Below are 18,911 nucleotides of genomic sequence, written 5' to 3'. Positions count from 1 at the left end.
CAGAGGTCAGAGATAATTACAGACATATCCCCAAAGGGCCACTAGATGTCTTGAAATAATTATAATAAATTAATGATACCAAAATTCTGGTAATTTACTGGTAAACTTTGAACGTTTCCTGTAATATACCCTCCCTTTGCAACCCTAGGGGTAACAGATGAAACCTCATCCTCATGGTGTACGACCCATTGAGACAGTAGAACGTGTCACCACATTGCCAGCAAACCAATCTTTGACAGTTATATGAGAAGCTTCATTTGGACACATCCACACTATTTTCTTTTAAACATATGAAGCAACAGACATGTACGGGTGTGTCATATGTCAGAGCTGATTGTGACGCAGGCCCACCCTCACAGACATGCATGTTTTTCTTGTTGTACTCAAAGTCACCTTTTCTGATCTAAGCTCTTAGTAGGGTTTATAACACACAGGTATAAAAACTACTGTGACATATGTCAATTTGTGGCCAGAACTGCCTGGACATTATAACAACTATGCGTAGGACTTCCTTAGCTTATTGATTTTTTATAATCACCCATAGAGCAAGCAGAGACGACATTTTAAGCTACATTGTCATGTATGGACGTGTGCTATAGACGTACGGGTATTACTGGGATTTGGATCTTAGTCAGAAAAGATGATGTGCATTTAACATGGCTCATATAATTTGAGTGGAGAAAAGAACATGGGGTAACAGATGAAACATTCTCATGGTGTACGACCCATCGAGACAGTCGAATGTGACCACACTGCCAGCGTTCCAATCTCTGACAATTATATGAGCAGCTGCTTTTGGACACATCCACACATTGTTTTTTTTTAATCATACGAAGCAACAGACATGCTGTTTCATGCTGTGATGTTTACATTGTGTACAAATGAAGGCGTCTTCTTTGCATACACTGTATAAGACTCCTATGCGAATAACAGTGAGGTTCTGTCGTGTCCTGCAGGCCTGAAGACCATTGTGGGAGCGCTGATCCAGTCAGTGAAGAAACTGTCAGACGTGATGATCCTCACTGTATTCTGCCTAAGTGTCTTTGCCCTAGTAGGGCTGCAGCTGTTCATGGGGAATTTAAGAAACAAATGTTTAAGGATCCCTCTTAACTCAACCAACCTCTTTGATGATTCAGTCGACTTTAATGGGACGGACCTCAACAAGACCAGCTCGTTCAACTGGACCTATTACACGAATGATCCCAGTAAGCATGTTTCTTTGGCTTCAGACAGTCAATGGAGGGTTAGTGAAGGCCATGCTACTAGCCTCAGACTACAGTGTGTGAGTCACAGCTCATTGCTAGCAGCCAAACGAGCAGATCCTGGCTAAAGAGCGTAATGTAAAATGACAGGAATGGCTGAGGGGTTTGTAAGAGCTTCTGGTGGGAAGTAGTTTGGCGGTTCATCATAACACTGCCTGTTGGTGGATGATACTAGTGGAACGTTTAGCTTGTCAACACGGAGGGTATTGAGTCATCACCCAAGTGGGGAAAATGGCAGTGGTACCCTGATGGCCATAACACTAGGACCTGGGCAACCATGGGGAAGAGGGGAGAAAATAGATTGAGCATTTTTAACGACCAGAGAAAGTGTTTTTTTTTGTGAATAAAGCTTTGAACTGTTCTCTAGTTACAATGCTGTGTGAAGGTATTGAGGATGGAAATCATTTATTCTTTTTGCAGTTGGCGAAAGATTGATTTTGTCTCTTTTTCCTGTAGAAAATTATTACTACCTCCCAGGTAAAAAAGATGCTTTGCTTTGTGGAAATGGCAGTGGTGCCGGGTAAGATCGAGCCCACATTACTGTCTTTGTATCTGATCGTCAGGATGCACTATTAATTGTGCTTGTGTGCGTGGTTTGCCTATACATGCGAGTGCGTGCGTGTGTGCTTGTCCTCGTGCATGTCTTTGTGCTTTTACATCAAAATAGACTTAGTGTGAAAACCAGATATTGTGAATGCAGAGATAGGGATTATGATTGGCTTGTTGTTTGTTGTAGGCTGTGCCCAGAGGGATTCTGGTGCATCAAAGCAGGCCGGAACCCAGATTACGGCTACACCAGTTTTGACACGTTCAGCTGGGCCTTCCTGTCTCTGTTCAGACTGATGACTCAGGACTACTGGGAGAACCTCTACCAGCAGGTCTGTCTCATAGAGATGTACTAGAGAGCTCATCTCCTGTCTTTGCAATGGCCACTTTTGTGACAGCATGGGCAGCACCTTTGAGGAATATCTACATTTTAAAGTAGTCCATTTCTGTCTCTTCTACTTCTTTGAGTGTACTGGCAGTTTTTAAATAGACTGATAAGGTGCATACCACACCTTACTTTTCTGGAGTGTATAATCTAATCAGGAAACGTATAAAACCAAGGTTGGTGATTAACTTCTTATGGCTGTCATCCCGTGAATGGTGTAATTGTCATCAACAACCGCTGAATTGCATAGCGCCGCATTCAAATAATATTACTAAAATATTTATATTCATAAAATCTCAAGTGCAATATAGCGAAACACAGTTTAGCCTTTTGTTAATCCACCTGTCGTGTCAGATTTTGAAAATATGCTTGTGTAAGGTAATCGATCACTCGACAAAACATTATGTACACCTAGCATCAAGTAGCTTGGGCACGAAAATCAGAAAAGCAATCAAATTAATCGTTTACCTTTGATGATCTTCGAATGTTTTCACTCACGAGACTCCCAATTACACAATAAATGTTCCTTTTGTTCCATAAAGATTATTTTTATATCCAAAATACCTTCGTTTCTTTGGCGCGTTATGTTCAGAAATCCACAGGAAAGAGCGGTCATGACAACGCAGACAAATTCCAAATAGTTTCTGTAATGTCCACAGAAACATGTCAAACGTTTTTTATAATCAATCCTCAGGTTGTTTTTAAAATATATAATCGATAATATATCAACCGCAACTGTATTTTTCAGTAGGACAGGGAAAGGCAATGGCTGCCCAAACTCTGTTGCACAAGCAAAACTCATGCGAACACCTGACGCGATGTTATCTTCCTGACTCATTTTTCAAAATCAAAGACTGAAACTATGTCTGAAGACTGTCGACACCTTGCGGAAGCGATAGGAAAAGGAATCTGGTTGATATCCCTTTAAATGGAGCAAAGGCAGGCTATGGAACAGGGAGTTTACAAAATAGAAGCCACTTCCTGGTTTGATTTTCCTCTGGGTTTCACCTGCAATATCAGTTCTGTTATACTCACAGACAATATTTTGACAGTTTTGGAAACTTCAGAGTGTTTTCTATCCAATACTACTAATAATATGCATATATTAGCAACTGAGACTGAAAAGCTGGCTGTTTACTCTGGGCACCTTTTCATCCAAGCTACTCAATACTGCCCCTGCAGCCTTAAGAAGTTAACTTCCACCTGCAGATATGGAATGTTTGCCACCAAATTGACTACTTCAAAATGTTGAAAGCCCTCAATGGTAGCCTGGTGGAACCAGCCTGATTGCCATTCTATTTACAGAATGGTGAACACGGCGATCAGGCTGGTTCCACAAGGCTACATCTATGGCGCTGCCCTGGCTAAAACAGGCTTTGGGCCCAGGCTTTGGGCCCTCTATGAAACTCTATGGTTTGTCTGCTTCATGCCATGTGATATTGGAGGCTTTTTATTTTTAACATGTGGAAGGAACTCCTTGTGTTGTCATTGGACAGACCTATTTGAGCCAGCTTCTATGCTCTGACAGTATATGTAGCGAATCTCTTGGGTATCGCTGAGAGATAGAGATGTGTTATAAGCGGTGTTGTTCCATACTGTCGCTCTTCCAGACCCTGAGGGCTGCTGGGAAGCCATACATGATCTTCTTTGTGTTGGTCATCTTCCTGGGCTCCTTCTACCTTATCAACCTAATCCTGGCTGTGGTTGCCATGGCCTACGATGAGCAGAACCAGGCCACCATTGAGGAGGCTCAGCAGAAGGAGGAGGAGTTTCAGAAGCTGAAGAGACAGCAGGAGGACGCACAGGTACAAGATGTCAGTCACGCCCTGACCATAGAGAGCCATTGTTTCTCTATGGTGAAGTAGGTCAGGGTGTGACTGGGGGTGATCTAGTTTATATATTTTCTATGTTGGTGATTTGTATGATTCCCAGTTAGAGGCAGCTGGTAATCATTGTCTCTAATTGGGGATCATATTTAAGTAGCTGTTTTCCCACCTGTGTTTGTGGGATATTATTTTGTGTTGTGTGCATGTGCACCACTTAGTCACGTTTCGTTGTTTCTTTATTGTTTTGTTTTGCTTAAGTTTCACTTAGAAATAAAGATGTGGAACTCGACCTCCGCTGCGTCTTGGTCCGACAATTATTCCAGCGAACATGACAATGTCACCGATATAAATCCCATCATACATTGGGTGGTTCAAGCCCTAAATGTTGATTGGCTGAAAGCCGTGGTATATCAGATTCTATACCAAAATATATATATATATATATAAAAATATATCCCATTTAGCAGACGCTTTTGTCCAAAGCGACTTACAAGTCGGCTGGGGCCACTACTTTTGCATATGGGTGGCCCCAGTGGGAATCGAACCCACGACGCTTGGCGTTGCAAGCGCCATGCTCTACCGACTGAGCCACACAGGACACAGGTGTGACAAACATTTTATTTTTACTCTTCTAATTACGTTGGTAACCAGCTTATAATAGCAATAAGGCATCTTGGGTTTGTCATATATGGCCAATATACGACGGCTAAGGGCTATATCAAGGCACTCCGTGTTGCATCGTGCATAAGAACAGCCCTATAGTCATAGTATATTGGCCATATACCACACCTCCTCTGGCCTTATTGCATAATTATAGCACACCCATTTCAACAACCTTGGAATGTCTTTAACAGTGAAATGTTTTAAATCATTGTTAGTGTTATCTTATTTTGTTAGTGTTATCTTATTGTTAGTGTTATCTTATTGTTAGTGTTATCTTATTTTTACCATGACCTGAAAATGCCCTGCATAAGCTTCCAATATTTTTCTGTCATTTCTGATGTGCTTCTGCTGAATCTTGTGTTGCCCTTGACGACAGTGGTTTCTCTGTGTTGATTGGCTTACAGGCGGCGGCAGCGGTGACAGCGGCTGAGAGTGGGGAGTTCAGTGAGAGAGGGGAGCTCACTGACACCTCCTCAGAGGCCTCCAAACTCAGCTCCAAGAGTGCCAAAGAGAGACGCAACAGGCGCAAGAAGAAAAAGCAGAGAGAAGAGGAGGAGAGAGGGGACAATGACAAGTTTCACAGGTCTGAGTCTGAGGGCAGTATGCAAAAGAGTCGTTTCCGCTTCTCCATAGATGCCTCCAACCTGCTCAACTACGACATGAGATGTTCCACACCACACCAGGTCAGGCTCCTCTTCTTTTTTAACCTGCTCCTTTCCCCTATCTTTACCTTTCGCAATCAAAACTTTGTGTGTTCACTGTATTGCTGTAATGTTGTGCATGCTGCACACTCCTTAGCGAGTCTACCCCTGATTGTCGTACGGATTACTTGCATCATCATCAACATTAAGTTATATCTGTTTTATTTTTGATACATTTTATCCTCATCATAATCATCATCATTATTTTCATCATCATTATCAATATCATCGTACGCTATCCTCTCCATTTTCAGCAGCACCATCATCTCTCAATTCCACATTTTCCTTATCATCATAATCCCTATCATCATCAGCAGAAGCAGCAGCATTGTGCTTATCATCATAATCCTCATTATCCTCTTCCTCATGCTCTTGCACATTTCCTTTGATATTATCCCTGAGGTCATCCTCGAGATAATCCACATCATTGCGTCATCTTCATCACAATCATCATCATCTGCAGGACCCGCTCTTCCATCTTAAATTACTGCACTTCTCGACACATGCTTATACCAGTGATAGGCACTGAGGAATGTCTTTCTCTCCCAGTCCTTCCTGAGTATCCGTGGACCCCTGTTCTCATCCAGACGAAACAGCCAGGCAAGCCTCTTCAGCTTCCGGGACCGAGCGCAAGACATGGGCTCGGAGAACGACTTTGCCGACGACGAGAACAGTACTTTCGAGGACAACGACAGTCGCCGGGGATCTCTGTTTGTCCCCCGGCGGAGCGACCGGCGCTCCAGCAACCTCAGCCAGAACAGCATGTCATCACATGTCCTGTTGCCCGCCAATGGGAAGAAGCACAGCTCCGTGGATTGCAATGGGGTGGTGTCCCTGGTGGGCAGGGCTTCACTTCCCACATCACCTGAGGGACTCCTTCTGCCAGAGGTGACAGTAGATAAAGCCTCTACCGATGACAACGTAAGGAAGTTTGGTTTAGCCTGGATGACCTAGACCAGCTCTGTGCGGTCTCCACCTGCCGAGCCTCTACTGTGGTTCTGCTGTGGTGTTCTAGTGTGTCTATTGTTGCATTCCCTTCTCTCCCTTTCTGACTGCACGTGTTTTCCTTGGTCTTATACGGTATACACGACATGTACACACTGAAAGATAACATGTGTTTAAACACATGAAATAGAAGGCAGTCTAAACAGATCTACGTAGTTCATATAGATTGTCATGTGTTCCACATATGTAAGAACCTATTTCAGTATTGCTATTGATGTGTTTGCAAATACAGTATTTTGGGGGGGTTTAACAGATAATAACATCCTGGTTAAGCGATTATTAAGCCTCTTGAACATGGCCATCTTTGGTGGTAACTTTGTGCCAACTGCTGATGCAATTGGTTTGAGTTGACTTATCAATCCATGGAAGATGCTTCCAAACGATGCAACTTCATGTAACATATGAGTTTATGTACGTCCAGGGCAACACTACGGAGCCAGAGTACAGAAAGGCCCGATGTGAATCGTACCAGGCCTCTATGAACCTCCTGGAGGACCCAGGTGCCAGGCAGAGGGCCTTCAGTGTAGCTAGTGTTATAACTAACACTATGGAAGGTGTGTATGACTATACCATGCCCTAGACACCCCCTAAAACAAATAGCATGAATAGACTAAATGAGGACTCATTCATAAAACACATGTTTTTGGTTATTTCTCCTCTATATGTATCAGAACTTGAAGAGTCGAGACAGGAGTGCCCTCCTTGCTGGTACAAGTTCGCCAACACCTTCCTCATCTGGGACTGTTGTCCGGCATGGCTGAGGATCAAGAAGACAGTCAAGATGATCGTGATGGACCCGTTTGTAGACCTGACTATCACCATATGTATTGTTCTGAACACAGTGTTCATGGCTATGGAGCATCACTCAATGTCTGGGGATTTCAAAAAAATGCTTTCTGTGGGAAACCTGGTACGCAGTCACGTCAATTGTTTTTTGCCATATCGCTTTGGATCGGCCATTTTGGAATCGCCATGACATGTTAATTACTGTTGTCACTGTTTTGTGTGTTATTTTACTCAGGTGTTCACAGGTATCTTCACAGCTGAGATGTGTTTCAAGATTATTGCTTTGGATCCGTACTGTTATTTTAAGGAAGGCTGGAATATATTTGATGGTATCATTGTCAGTTTGAGCTTGATGGAGATTGGCTTGGCCAACGTGTCTGGAATGTCTGTCCTCAGATCATTCCGATTGGTAAGAGCATCGACGCTACAGCACAGCATCCAATATGCTGCAGTTTCAGTCAATAATCACTGTAAAAAGTAAAATGTCAACGTATTGGAATAGCAATGAATATTAATCCTATTCTTATCTTTGTATGCAGCTGAGAGTGTTCAAACTGGCCAAGTCTTGGCCCACACTGAACATGCTGATCAAGATCATTGGTAACTCAGTGGGGGCTCTGGGTAACCTCACCCTGGTCCTGGCCATCATCGTCTTCATCTTCGCCGTGGTGGGCATGCAGCTGTTTGGGAAGAACTACAGAGACTGTGTGTGTAAGATCTCTACAGACTGCACACTGCCCCGCTGGCACATGCATGACTTCTTCCACTCCTTCCTGATTGTGTTCCGGGTGCTGTGTGGGGAGTGGATCGAGACTATGTGGGACTGTATGGAGGTGGCTGGCCAGAGCATGTGTCTCATTGTCTTCATGATGGTCATGGTCATCGGGAACCTGGTGGTAGGTTTACAGCTCTATACTGTATCTGTATTACTGTTAATCCATTGTACGTTTTTATCAATTACAGTAACTTTCAAACATTGTGTGTGTGTGTGTGTGTGTGTGTGTGTGTGTGTGTGTGTGTGTGTGTGTGTGTGTGTGTGTGTGTGTGTGTGTGTGTGTGTGTGTGTGTGTGTGTGTGTGTGTGTGTGTATGGCAGGTCCTGAATTTGTTCCTGGCCCTGCTGCTGAGCTCGTTCAGTGCTGATAACCTGGCGGCCACGGATGATGACAGCGAGATGAACAATCTGACGGTGGCCATAGGCCGCATCCACCAGGGCATCGCCTTTGTCAAGGCCTTGGTGTGCCGCTCCTTCCACAGCATCTGTCTGAGGAAAAAGAAGGGGAGCCTGAACGAGGACAAGCCCCTGGATGACCTCCACAGAACCAACTACAACTCCAACCACACCACTGGGGAGATCATGAAAGACCCTGAATACGTGAAGGATGACAATGGCACCACCGGTGGGGTAGGAATGGGAGTGGGTAGCAATGCAGCAGGGAAGTACATAGTCAACGACAACACTGACTACATGCAGTTCATCCACAACCCCAGTCTGACTGTCACGGTGCCCATCGCTGTGGGGGAGTCGGACTTTGAAAACCTCAACACTGAGGACTTCAGCAGCGATTCCTCGGACATAGAGGGAAGCAAAGAGGTGAGCATGTTCGCTTCGTTTGGACTGGCATGATTCTATGTGGAAGTAGTACACAGTCTGAGATTCTTGTACCTAGTTTGAAATCAACTGTTGATCTAGGTTTACAATTTGAAAAAAAGACAGTGACTTTATGAGCTGAAAAAAGACAGTGATATTCTACAAATATCTGCTTGTTTGCTCTTGTTTGTCCACATTGTCTAACATAATTACATTAAAATGACTCATTAAAGACGATTTCACTTTTTCCAAGTGATGCAGTGTCTGTAAATGGTGACAGCCAGAGCCAGGTGGTGCTCAAATATTATCATGTAATATTGTGTGTTTGGCACATTAGAGCTTAGGAAGAGGGAATTGCTGGCCTTTCACTCGCTGTTCACTGGGCGGTGTCAATCAGTTGCAAGTTATGGACGCAGAACCGCCGCATATGTCAGAGAGTTCCCCAAAATGATGCGTAATAATGAAAATACTGTCATTATATTTTCATCCAGGGAACAATAACATGTAGTCCCTCCAGTTCCCTCATCACAGTTTTAGATCATGTACTGGATTGACGTCAATGAGAGATATGCAAGTCGGGGGTCATTTCGCAGATCTCTTGGGCCATTAGTGATTACTACGTTTCTGTACGTCTCCCGATGTCTCATCGATCTATGGTTTCTGATTTTATGGGCTGACAGAATAGGGCGAGAGGCAAATAGAATAGGAACGATGGATGAAGACCGATTCAGCTGTGGTGTGGTCCACTGCGGATACATCTGTTGCTTAAGATAAGTCGGATCTTCCATTGCAGTGGTCATGCTGGTGCACTTAACCCACGGTACATGGCAAGCAAAGCATGCGCATGTGACATTATGGATCCTCTGGAGTCCCTGTATACCATGACCCTTTAACGAGGAGAAGCTAGAGAGACAGGAAAATACTAGTCTTCAAATTACATTATGTGCCATTTAAGTCTAAGTGCTCTACAGCTACATCCTCCTCTTTAGGGAGCTTTAATGCCTTGTGTTGTAGTAGATAGGCCCATTCATCTCCCTCTCTCTCTCTCTCTCTCTCTCTCTCTCTCTCTCTCTCTCTCTCTCTCTCTCTCTCTCTCTCTCTCTCTGAATATGGTATAAACTGAGGGCCTACTGTGAATTAGTATCTATGGTAACATTGTAGTCAGACAATCATAAAATGTCACTGTTACGGTGGTATTTAGCTGATGTTGTTGTACTCTGCTGTTCATGTTGTTATGGTATTGTAATTACCACTTATAATTTAACAAAGATGACTTTTGTATATTTGGTGAGACTGTATCTTCTACACCAAGTGTATTTTCTGAGAGGTTAATATGTGACTAACATGCTTTGCTCCCAGACAAGGTAGCATGTGGCACAGTAACTTACCACACTTAACCCCATTTGTTATTGCAGCTGTTTCACAGACGCTCTCACGATTTTCAATGAGAGGAGACTTGTAAGACCACTTTATTGTCCATAACACTAACCATGGAGGTTGCCTATTCCATTTACCAACAAAAGAACAACCTTTGTATTGGATTGCTCATCTATGTTTTGTTTCTGCTTGATCATACTTTCCTCCCTACTTCATTTATATTCGTTCAGCAGCCGTTCTGATGCTGCCAGCCCTGATAATATTTTATTTCATTTTTGATATAAGGCTTCTTTGCAAAAATGATTTTAATGAATGATCAACACCACCGTTTCCATCAATAGTTCAGCCCATGGTTATTATTTGGTTTTGTTCCTTTGGTTTGGATTTTGGGGGGCTGGATTGCTCAGCAGCCAGAGAGAACCCGGAGCTTTACAAATCTGACTGATATGCTGTAGAGTAATGGATTTTGAAGATCAAAATTCATTGGAGGAATGGTTCACAGCCCAAACATGTATTATGGCATTTTCATTTGACAAATATGATCCATAATGGAATGATGAAAGCAGATGATTACAAATGCTTGTTTTTAAAAGGACCATCATTATTTCAATCAGCTGAGTTTCCAAAATGAATATTGTTGTTCGTAGGCATACCGTTATTAATGATGTGCAAGTAAGAATACAGAGTATAAATACTACTTATATGGTAATGACTAATTATATTTTACTAAGGTAGCTGAATAAGCTGAAGTCCAAAAGAGGTGCAACTTCTTGAGTTACTACTAAAAACAGAGAGTAGAGTATACTGTACAGTATGTGGTAATGAGAAGATATCATAGTGCCTACAACAGCACCTAAATTGAAGGTCAAACATCTCTATGATTCCGGTAGCTTAGTCAAATGGAGTATTCAGCGCATATATCATCGTAGCATGCACATCATTCCCCATTCTGCATTAGCTGGGTCCCATGACAGCTCAGTGCTGTTGCACTCTCCAGAAAGGCATTAAGGCTGCTCTCAGTACAAGGCTGTTGGAAGACACACCCAGTAGAAAGACACCAAGTGCTTGAGGATAGATGGTAAATAAGCTGTATTGACATACCTCATACAATTGGCCCATGTTTGAATATTGTCAAGAGTATTAGATGGTGCATGGTGAAGTTGATACATTTTGTAATCCAGCACACCTCTTCGAAAACCAGCCTTCCTCTAGTTATTACACTGACATTTTCTAAGGACTATTCCACTAGTTATTACACTGACATTTTCTAAGGACTATTTTTTATATAACTAGGCAAGTCAGTTAAGAACAAATTCTTATTTTCAATGACGGCCAAGGAACAGTGGGTTAACTACCCGTCCAGGGGCAGAACGACATTGGAGGCATTTTTTTTACCCTTATTTTACCAGATAAGTTGACTGAGACCACATACATTTACACCAATGACCTGGAGAATAGTTACAGGGGAGAGGGATAATTGAGCCAATTGGAAGCTGAGTATGATTAGGTGGCCATGATGGTATGAGGTCAGATTGGACATTTAGCCAGGACAATGGGTTTCACACCCCTACACTTCCGATAAGTGCCATGGGATCTTTTAGTGAATGCAGAGTCAGGACACCCGTTTAACGTCCCATCCCGAAACGGAAGACAGCACCCTACACCGGCAATGCCCCCAATCACTGAGGGGGGGTGGGGGGGGGGGGGCTTTGCTTTTAGAAGCAAGCCAGCAGGGGGATACAGGGTGGTATGCTGCTGGTTTATTGTGTGATCCACATGGGTCCAAAAACCACAAAGGCCTTTGTAAAACCATATAGGATCTATAACTACATTATTTCCCCAGTAAGATCACACTACTCTGTCAACTTATCTTGTCCTGGGTTTTTAATGCCCTGTCTCCAGGGAAGGTTTGAGTGATTAGGCAGTCCTAATCTGACACTAGCCTGGAACGCAGACTCCTTAGTGCCTGTCTTGGTTAAAGTGCACAACACTGTTATATCTGCTGTTAAGCTAATGCAGGCGACCCTCTTTTTAAAATGAATGAGGCTTGTCTACTGATTAGCAACTGGACATATGTGTTTTCATGTCAATGAGGGAAATGTAAAGGGAGGGGAAAAAACTGGTTTGTTTGGGTCAAAAAGTACTGGACATGAAAATACCGGAGCACACATGTTCTATCATTAAGATCACAAGCTTGGTTCAAACACGCACTTTTTGAGAACGCATGCCATATGACTAAAGTGAAATCATTTTTACCTACAGCCTTTATCGAGATACAAATATATTTTCTAACAGTGCTCATATACCAGCATCTCTTAGCCTACAATTGGACTTTGCAAACTATACGTGTCTCATCTCCTAAGTCTGTAGGTACTTTTGATTGATTCTGCATGAAATGATACAACTCTAAAGAAAGGCCCTGTGAGCTTACATATGGCAAGCACCCTTGCATCACTGGGTGATCCATTGTAATGAGTCTCCCGGGCAAATGCTAGCGTCCCAGGCCCTGTCACGGGTTTGCTATGCTAATGTTGCTGTGGCTTCGCTCCCCTTGCAGCAACTAGGTAAAGACCGTCCACTGAGCTCATCAGAGGGAAGTACAGTGGACATCAGGCCCCCAGGAGAGAGAGAGGGCTCGGTGGACATGGAGCCTGAGGAGTCCATGGAAGCTGAAGGATGCTTCACTGATGGTGAGAGACACAATAGGCTATGTCTCAGGATGTGGGTACAGTTTTTTTGCGTGTGGCTTCAGGCATAACGGGCTGGAACCCAGAAACAGAATGGGTCTGATCAGAACATAGTTAGACATGCGTCATGGGAATTTCTCTGGGAATGAGGTGATCTTTATAACAGAAGTAAAATCTGCTTAGCTATGCTGTCTGCTTTCAGGCTGTGTCCGTAGATTCCAATGCTGCCAAGTGAACGTTGAGGAGGGCAAGTGGAAGATGTGGTGGACATTGAGGAAGACCTGCTTCAGGATAGTGGAGCACAACTGGTTTGAGAGCTTTATCATCTTCATGATCCTGCTCAGCAGTGGAGCGCTGGTGAGTGGGGATGTAATGATTTGGGGAAGGATCTGAAGCTACGAGAGAGAGGGCAGGCAGATTCTCTTCTATTGTCTGACTTACAGTAGTACCCTTATGAGAAACAAGGGAGTAGAAATGCTGTGAGGGTTGTTCTATTTTTCAAAGCGCTTAGTACTGTGTAATTGACCATTCTGTGATCCCTTGACACAGAATTAGCTGGTAACAGATCTGATGAGGCAGCAGCAGTTGCTCTGGTGTATGAGATTAGTGTGGGTTATAGGAAGTGATAATCGGATTGGCTTGTGTTTACACCAAGGCATTTGAGGACATCTACATCGAACAGAGGAAGACCATTAAGACGGTGTTGGAGTTTGCGGACAAAGTCTTCACCTACATCTTCATTCTGGAGATGTTGCTGAAATGGGTAGCCTATGGATTTGCCAAATACTTCACCAACGCCTGGTGCTGGTTGGACTTTCTTATTGTTGACGTAGGTATTTTTTTAACTACCTCTTCACTTGCACAAAAAAAGAAGATATATACAGTGCATTCGGAAAGTATTAGTACCCCTTGACTTTTTCCACATTTTGTTACGTTAAAATGGATGTAAAAATCAAATCAATCTACTCACAATACACCATAATGACAAAGAAAAAATATGATTTTAGAAATGTTTGCAAATATATAAAAAAAATGTAAAACAGAAATACCTAATTTACGTAAGTATTCAGAACCTCGAAATTGAGCTCAGGTGCGTCCTGTTTCCATTGATCATCCTTGAGATGTTTCTACAACTGGATTGGACTCCACCTGTGGGAAATTCAATTGATTGGACATGATTTCGAAAGGCACACATCTGTCTATATAAGGTCTCACAGTTGACAGTACATGTAAGAGCAAAATCCAAGCCATGAGGTTGAAGGAATTGTCCAAAGAGCTCTGAGACAGGATTGTGTTGAGGCACAGATCTCGGGAAGTGTACCAAAAAATGTATTTTGCATTAAAGGTCCCCAAGAACACAGTGGCCTCCATCATTCTTAAATCGAAGAAGACTCTTCCTAGCGCTGGCCACCAGGCCAAACTGAACAATCGGGGGAGAAAGGCCTTGGTCAGGCTGGTGACCAACAACCCGATGGTCACTCTGACAGAGCTCCAGAGTTCCTCTCTGGAGATGGGAGAAACTTCCAGAAGGACAACCATCTTTGAGGCACTCCACCAATCAGGCTTTTATGGTAGAGTGGCCAGTAAAAGGCACATGACAGCCCGCTTGGAGTTTGCCAAAAAGGCACCTAAAGACTTTCAGACGATGAGAAACAAGATTCTCTGGTCTGATGAAACCAAGATTGAACTCTTCGGCCTGAATGCCAATGTCACATCTGAAGTAAACCTGGCAGCATCCCTACGATGAAGCATGGTGGTGACAGCATCATGCTGTGGCAATGTTTTTCAGCGGCAGGGACTGGAAGACTAATCAGGATCGAGGGAATGATGAACGGAGCAAACTACAGAGAGATCCTCTATGAAAACCTGTTCACCTTTTATTCTTAATACATTTCCAAACATTTCTAGAAACCTGTTTTTCCTTTGTCATTATGGGCTATTGTGTGTAGATAGATGAGGAAAAACAATATTTTATGCATTTTCGAATAAGGCTGTAACGTACCAAAATGTGGAAAAAGTCAAGGGGTCTGAAAACTTTCCGAATGCACTGTACATATACAGTACCAGTCAAAAGTCCTGACACACCTACTCATTCAAGGGTTTTTCTTTATTTTTTACGATTTGTAGAACTTTGTAGAAAAAAACTATGAAATAACACATCATGTAGTACCCCAAAAAAGTGTAAAACGAATGCTGGGAACCACACATGCGGAGATCATCTGTTCACCTACTCTGCGTCACACAAAGACATGGAACCAAAAATCTAAAATTTGGACTGAGACCAAAGGACAGATTTCCACCAGTGTAATGTCCATTGCTCATGTTTCTTGGCCCATGCAAGTATCTTCTAATTATTGGTGTCCTTTAGTAGTTGTCTCTTTGCAGCAATTCGACAATGAAGGCCTGATTCACGCAGTCTCCTCTGAACAGCTGATGTTGAGATTTGTCTGTTCTATGAACTCTTTGAAGCATTTATTTGGGCTGCAATCTGAGGTGCAGTTAACTCTAATGAACTTATCCTCTGCAGAGGTAACGCTGGATCTTCCTTTCCTGTGGCGGTCCTCATGAGAGCCGGTTTCATCCTAGCTCTTGATGGTTTTTGCGATTGCACTTGAAGCAACTTTCAATGTTCTTGAAATTTTCCGGATTGACTGACCTTCATGTCTTGTGACAACCCTCCCTCTCTCTTGGCGAATTCGTTCTCTTTGCTCTTGTTTTCCTTAATAGGATGTCAATGAGTGGAGCCGGGAGTGTCGTCAGTGAAATGGGACACCTGGGCCCCGGTGTATCCCGGGGATAAATACACCTTTCCGCCATACATTTAGGAGACTCTCTCCACACAGACACACTGTTATTTTTGGTTGTGGCATTTTGTGGTTAGTTTTGGCACGTCTCAACACCCCTCATTATCACCATACAGTGCCTTGCGAAAGTATTCGGCCCCCTTGAACTTTGCGACCTTTTGCCACATTTCAGGCTTCAAACATAAAGATATAAAACTGTATTTTTTTGTGAAGAATCAACAACAAGTGGGACACAATCATGAAGTGGAACGACATTTATTGGATATTTCAAACTTTTTTAACAAATCAAAAACTGAAAAATTGGGCGTGCAAAATTATTCAGCCCCCTTAAGTTAATACTTTGTAGCGCCACCTTTTGCTGCGATTACAGCTGTAAGTCGCTTGGGGTATGTCTCTATCAGTTTTGCACATCGAGAGACTGAAATTTTTTCCCATTCCTCCTTGCAAAACAGATCGAGCTCAGTGAGGTTGGATGGAGAGCATTTGTGAACAGCAGTTTTCAGTTCTTTCCACAGATTCTCGATTGGATTCAGGTCTGGACTTTGACTTGGCCATTCTAACACCTGGATATGTTTATTTTTGAACCATTTGAACCATTTCACAAGGCACTGTATATGCATGCAACCACTCACTTACACTACTGCACACACCATTGTCAATTGTTTTTAGTTTACTTTAGTTAATACATATATTTTTGTTATTACCGGATCTCTGCGTTGTCTCCCTTTTTGTTAAGGGCTACGAGCCGGTTCGTGACTAAGTTATGGTGGACAGTCATTTCTCTTTGCTTATTTGAGATGTTCTTGCCATAATATGGACTTTTACCAAATAGGGCTATCTTCTGTATACCACCACTAACTTGTCACAACACCACTGATTGGCTCAAATGCATTAAGGAAAAAATTCCACAAACTTTTAACAAGGCGCACCTGTTAATTGAAATACATTCCAGGTGACTACCTCATGAAGCTGGTTGAGAGAATGCCAAGAGTGTGCAAAGCTGTCATCAAGGCAAAGGGTGGCTACTTTGAAGAATCCCAAAGATAAAATATATTTTGATTTGTTTAACACTTTTTTGGTTACTACAGGATTCCAGATATGCTATTTCAGAGTTTTGATGTCTTCACTATTATTCTACAATGTATAAATAAAAATAAAGAAACCCTTGAATGAGTGTCCAAACTTTTGACTGGTACTGAATGGGAAAAGATTATAGTGTCTTTTTCACCTCAATCGAAGTAGACTCTGGCTTTAGGACCACTTAAAAATATTTTATGAACTGAGAAATATAGACAGTTTATTTGAGTGCTCCAAAGGGTTTTTCTGCTTAAGCCAAGTTCTTAGTGTCCAATACGATATCAAAATCAGCTTGTAATTGCAAAGACATTGTATCGTTGTTTCATTGTTGAAATGATACTGTAATGTAGTCAAGGCGAGACAGTGACCCATTTCCTGGTTTATATCTTTGAGACAGAGGCTCTGCCTCCGCTGAGTGTCAATCAGCTAGTCACATGTCTCATGATGACATCATTCTGTTTACAGGTCTCTTTGGTCAGCCTTGTGGCCAACGCCCTGGGCTACTCTGAGCTGAGTGCCATCAAGTCCCTGAGGACGCTGCGAGCGCTGAGGCCCCTGAGAGCGCTGTCCCGCTTCGAGGGCATGAGGGTAAGAGTCACCAGACCTGGGGCTTCATTTATAACCATTGCGTACAAGTTTCCTGTTATAAATCAGACCTGTCGTGAAACTGTGGACGTGTGAACCAGCATAACTCCGCCTGAAACAATGCCCATAATTCATGGTTTTATGGTGACATTTTTATGGTGACATTTTTTTTGTATTTGAATTTGGCCAAGAAAGTATCTAACAAAATAGCAATGCATGGCAACCTTGATCAAATGTTTTTTAGAGGAGTTGGCAGAATATTTTGCTGTATCTCAAATCAAATTTTATTTGTCACATGCGTCGAATTCAACTGGTGTAAACCTTAATGCTTACATTCTAGACCTTAACTGTAACGGCGTTCTTTTGTTGTTGAAGGAGAGTCGGACCGAAATGCAGCGTGTATGTTACTCATGTTTATTTAATGAAGACAAAACGAACGAACTAACACGAATAACTAATAAATACAAAAAAACAACAAACAGAACGAAACCTAATACAGCCTGACTGGTGCAACCTACACAGAGACAGGAACAATCGCCCATGAAATACAAGGCGAAAAACAGGCTACCCTCCCTAACCACGCTAGGCCAATTGTGCGTCGCCCCACAGACCTCCCGGTCGCGGCCGGATACGACAGACTCTGGGCGCGAACCCAGAGTCTGGTGGCACAGCTGGCGCTGCAGTACAGCGCCCTTAACCACTGCGCCACAAGGGAGGCCCAGCTATAACATTTCTGCAACTTGCACACCAGCTTGGTATGACCAGTAGCCACCTCCACCAGCATCGACCTAGGAAGGTTAAAGGGGGAATTAGCTCAGCTGCTTCTCTGCTAGTAGATGTTCGCCTGTCTGTCCTGTTTGTGTGTGTGTCTCGTACTTTTCGTCCTAGTCTTCACCAATAGCTCCTCATCAAAAGCATCTTCCTCCAAGAAGTCCATGATATGATCATGTACAGTGGCAAGAAAAAGCATGTGAACCCTTTGAAATTACTTGCATTTCTGCTGCTTAAACTAATAACACGCAAACAATTTTACATTTTCATGTATTTACTGAACACACCATGTAAACATTCACAGTGCAGGGCCAAAAAGCATGAACCCTTGGATTTAACAAGCGACAACGAGAAGCACCTGACTCTGATTGAGAACCGCCTCAGGCAGCCAACCTAATTAACACACACACACACCCCTAATCAACTACAATCCCAAACACTACAAACCCCAATACGAAAATACAATACAATAACCCATGTCACACCCTGGTCTAACCAAATATATAACAAAGACACAAAATACAATGACCAAGGCGTGACAGAACCCCCCCCCCCCAAGGTGCGGACTCCCGAACGCACCTCAAAACCATAGGGAGGGTCCGGGTGGGCGTCTATCCATGGTGGCGGTTCCGGCTCCGGACGTGGACCCCACTTCATAATTGTCATTGTTCCTCCCCTTCGCGTCCAAGGATAATCCACCCTAACCGCCGACCATGGCCGAATAGTCCTCACCCAGAACCCTACATAATAGAGGAGCAGCTCGTGACTGAGGGGCAGCTCGGGACTGAGGGACAGCTCGGGACTGAGGGACAGCTCGGGACTGAGGGACAGCTCGGGACAGAGGGG

General features: G+C 43.2%; 1 protein-coding gene across 1 annotated transcript in view; it reads left to right on the top strand.

Moving 5' to 3' along the window:
* LOC135519603 (sodium channel protein type 2 subunit alpha-like) overlaps positions 1-18,911 on the top strand; it is a 55,672-nt gene that overhangs the window by 21,436 nt on the left and 15,325 nt on the right. The window contains exons 7-21 of the mRNA XM_064944836.1: positions 957-1,205; positions 1,719-1,782; positions 1,999-2,140; positions 3,804-3,998; positions 5,087-5,365; positions 5,933-6,304; positions 6,810-6,942; positions 7,060-7,298; positions 7,410-7,583; positions 7,714-8,070; positions 8,270-8,767; positions 12,699-12,831; positions 13,031-13,185; positions 13,484-13,657; positions 17,175-17,297. Coding sequence (XP_064800908.1) covers positions 957-1,205; positions 1,719-1,782; positions 1,999-2,140; positions 3,804-3,998; positions 5,087-5,365; positions 5,933-6,304; positions 6,810-6,942; positions 7,060-7,298; positions 7,410-7,583; positions 7,714-8,070; positions 8,270-8,767; positions 12,699-12,831; positions 13,031-13,185; positions 13,484-13,657; positions 17,175-17,297 — 3,287 coding nt within the window. The remainder of the gene's footprint in view (positions 1-956; positions 1,206-1,718; positions 1,783-1,998; positions 2,141-3,803; positions 3,999-5,086; positions 5,366-5,932; positions 6,305-6,809; positions 6,943-7,059; positions 7,299-7,409; positions 7,584-7,713; positions 8,071-8,269; positions 8,768-12,698; positions 12,832-13,030; positions 13,186-13,483; positions 13,658-17,174; positions 17,298-18,911) is intronic.

This window comes from Oncorhynchus masou, chromosome 29 (assembly GCF_036934945.1).
Source record: "Oncorhynchus masou masou isolate Uvic2021 chromosome 29, UVic_Omas_1.1, whole genome shotgun sequence".
NCBI classification, from domain to species: Eukaryota; Metazoa; Chordata; class Actinopteri; order Salmoniformes; family Salmonidae; genus Oncorhynchus; species Oncorhynchus masou.
The sequence above is the reverse complement of the archived record's forward strand: the minus strand, read 5'-3'. Positions and strand labels throughout refer to the sequence as shown.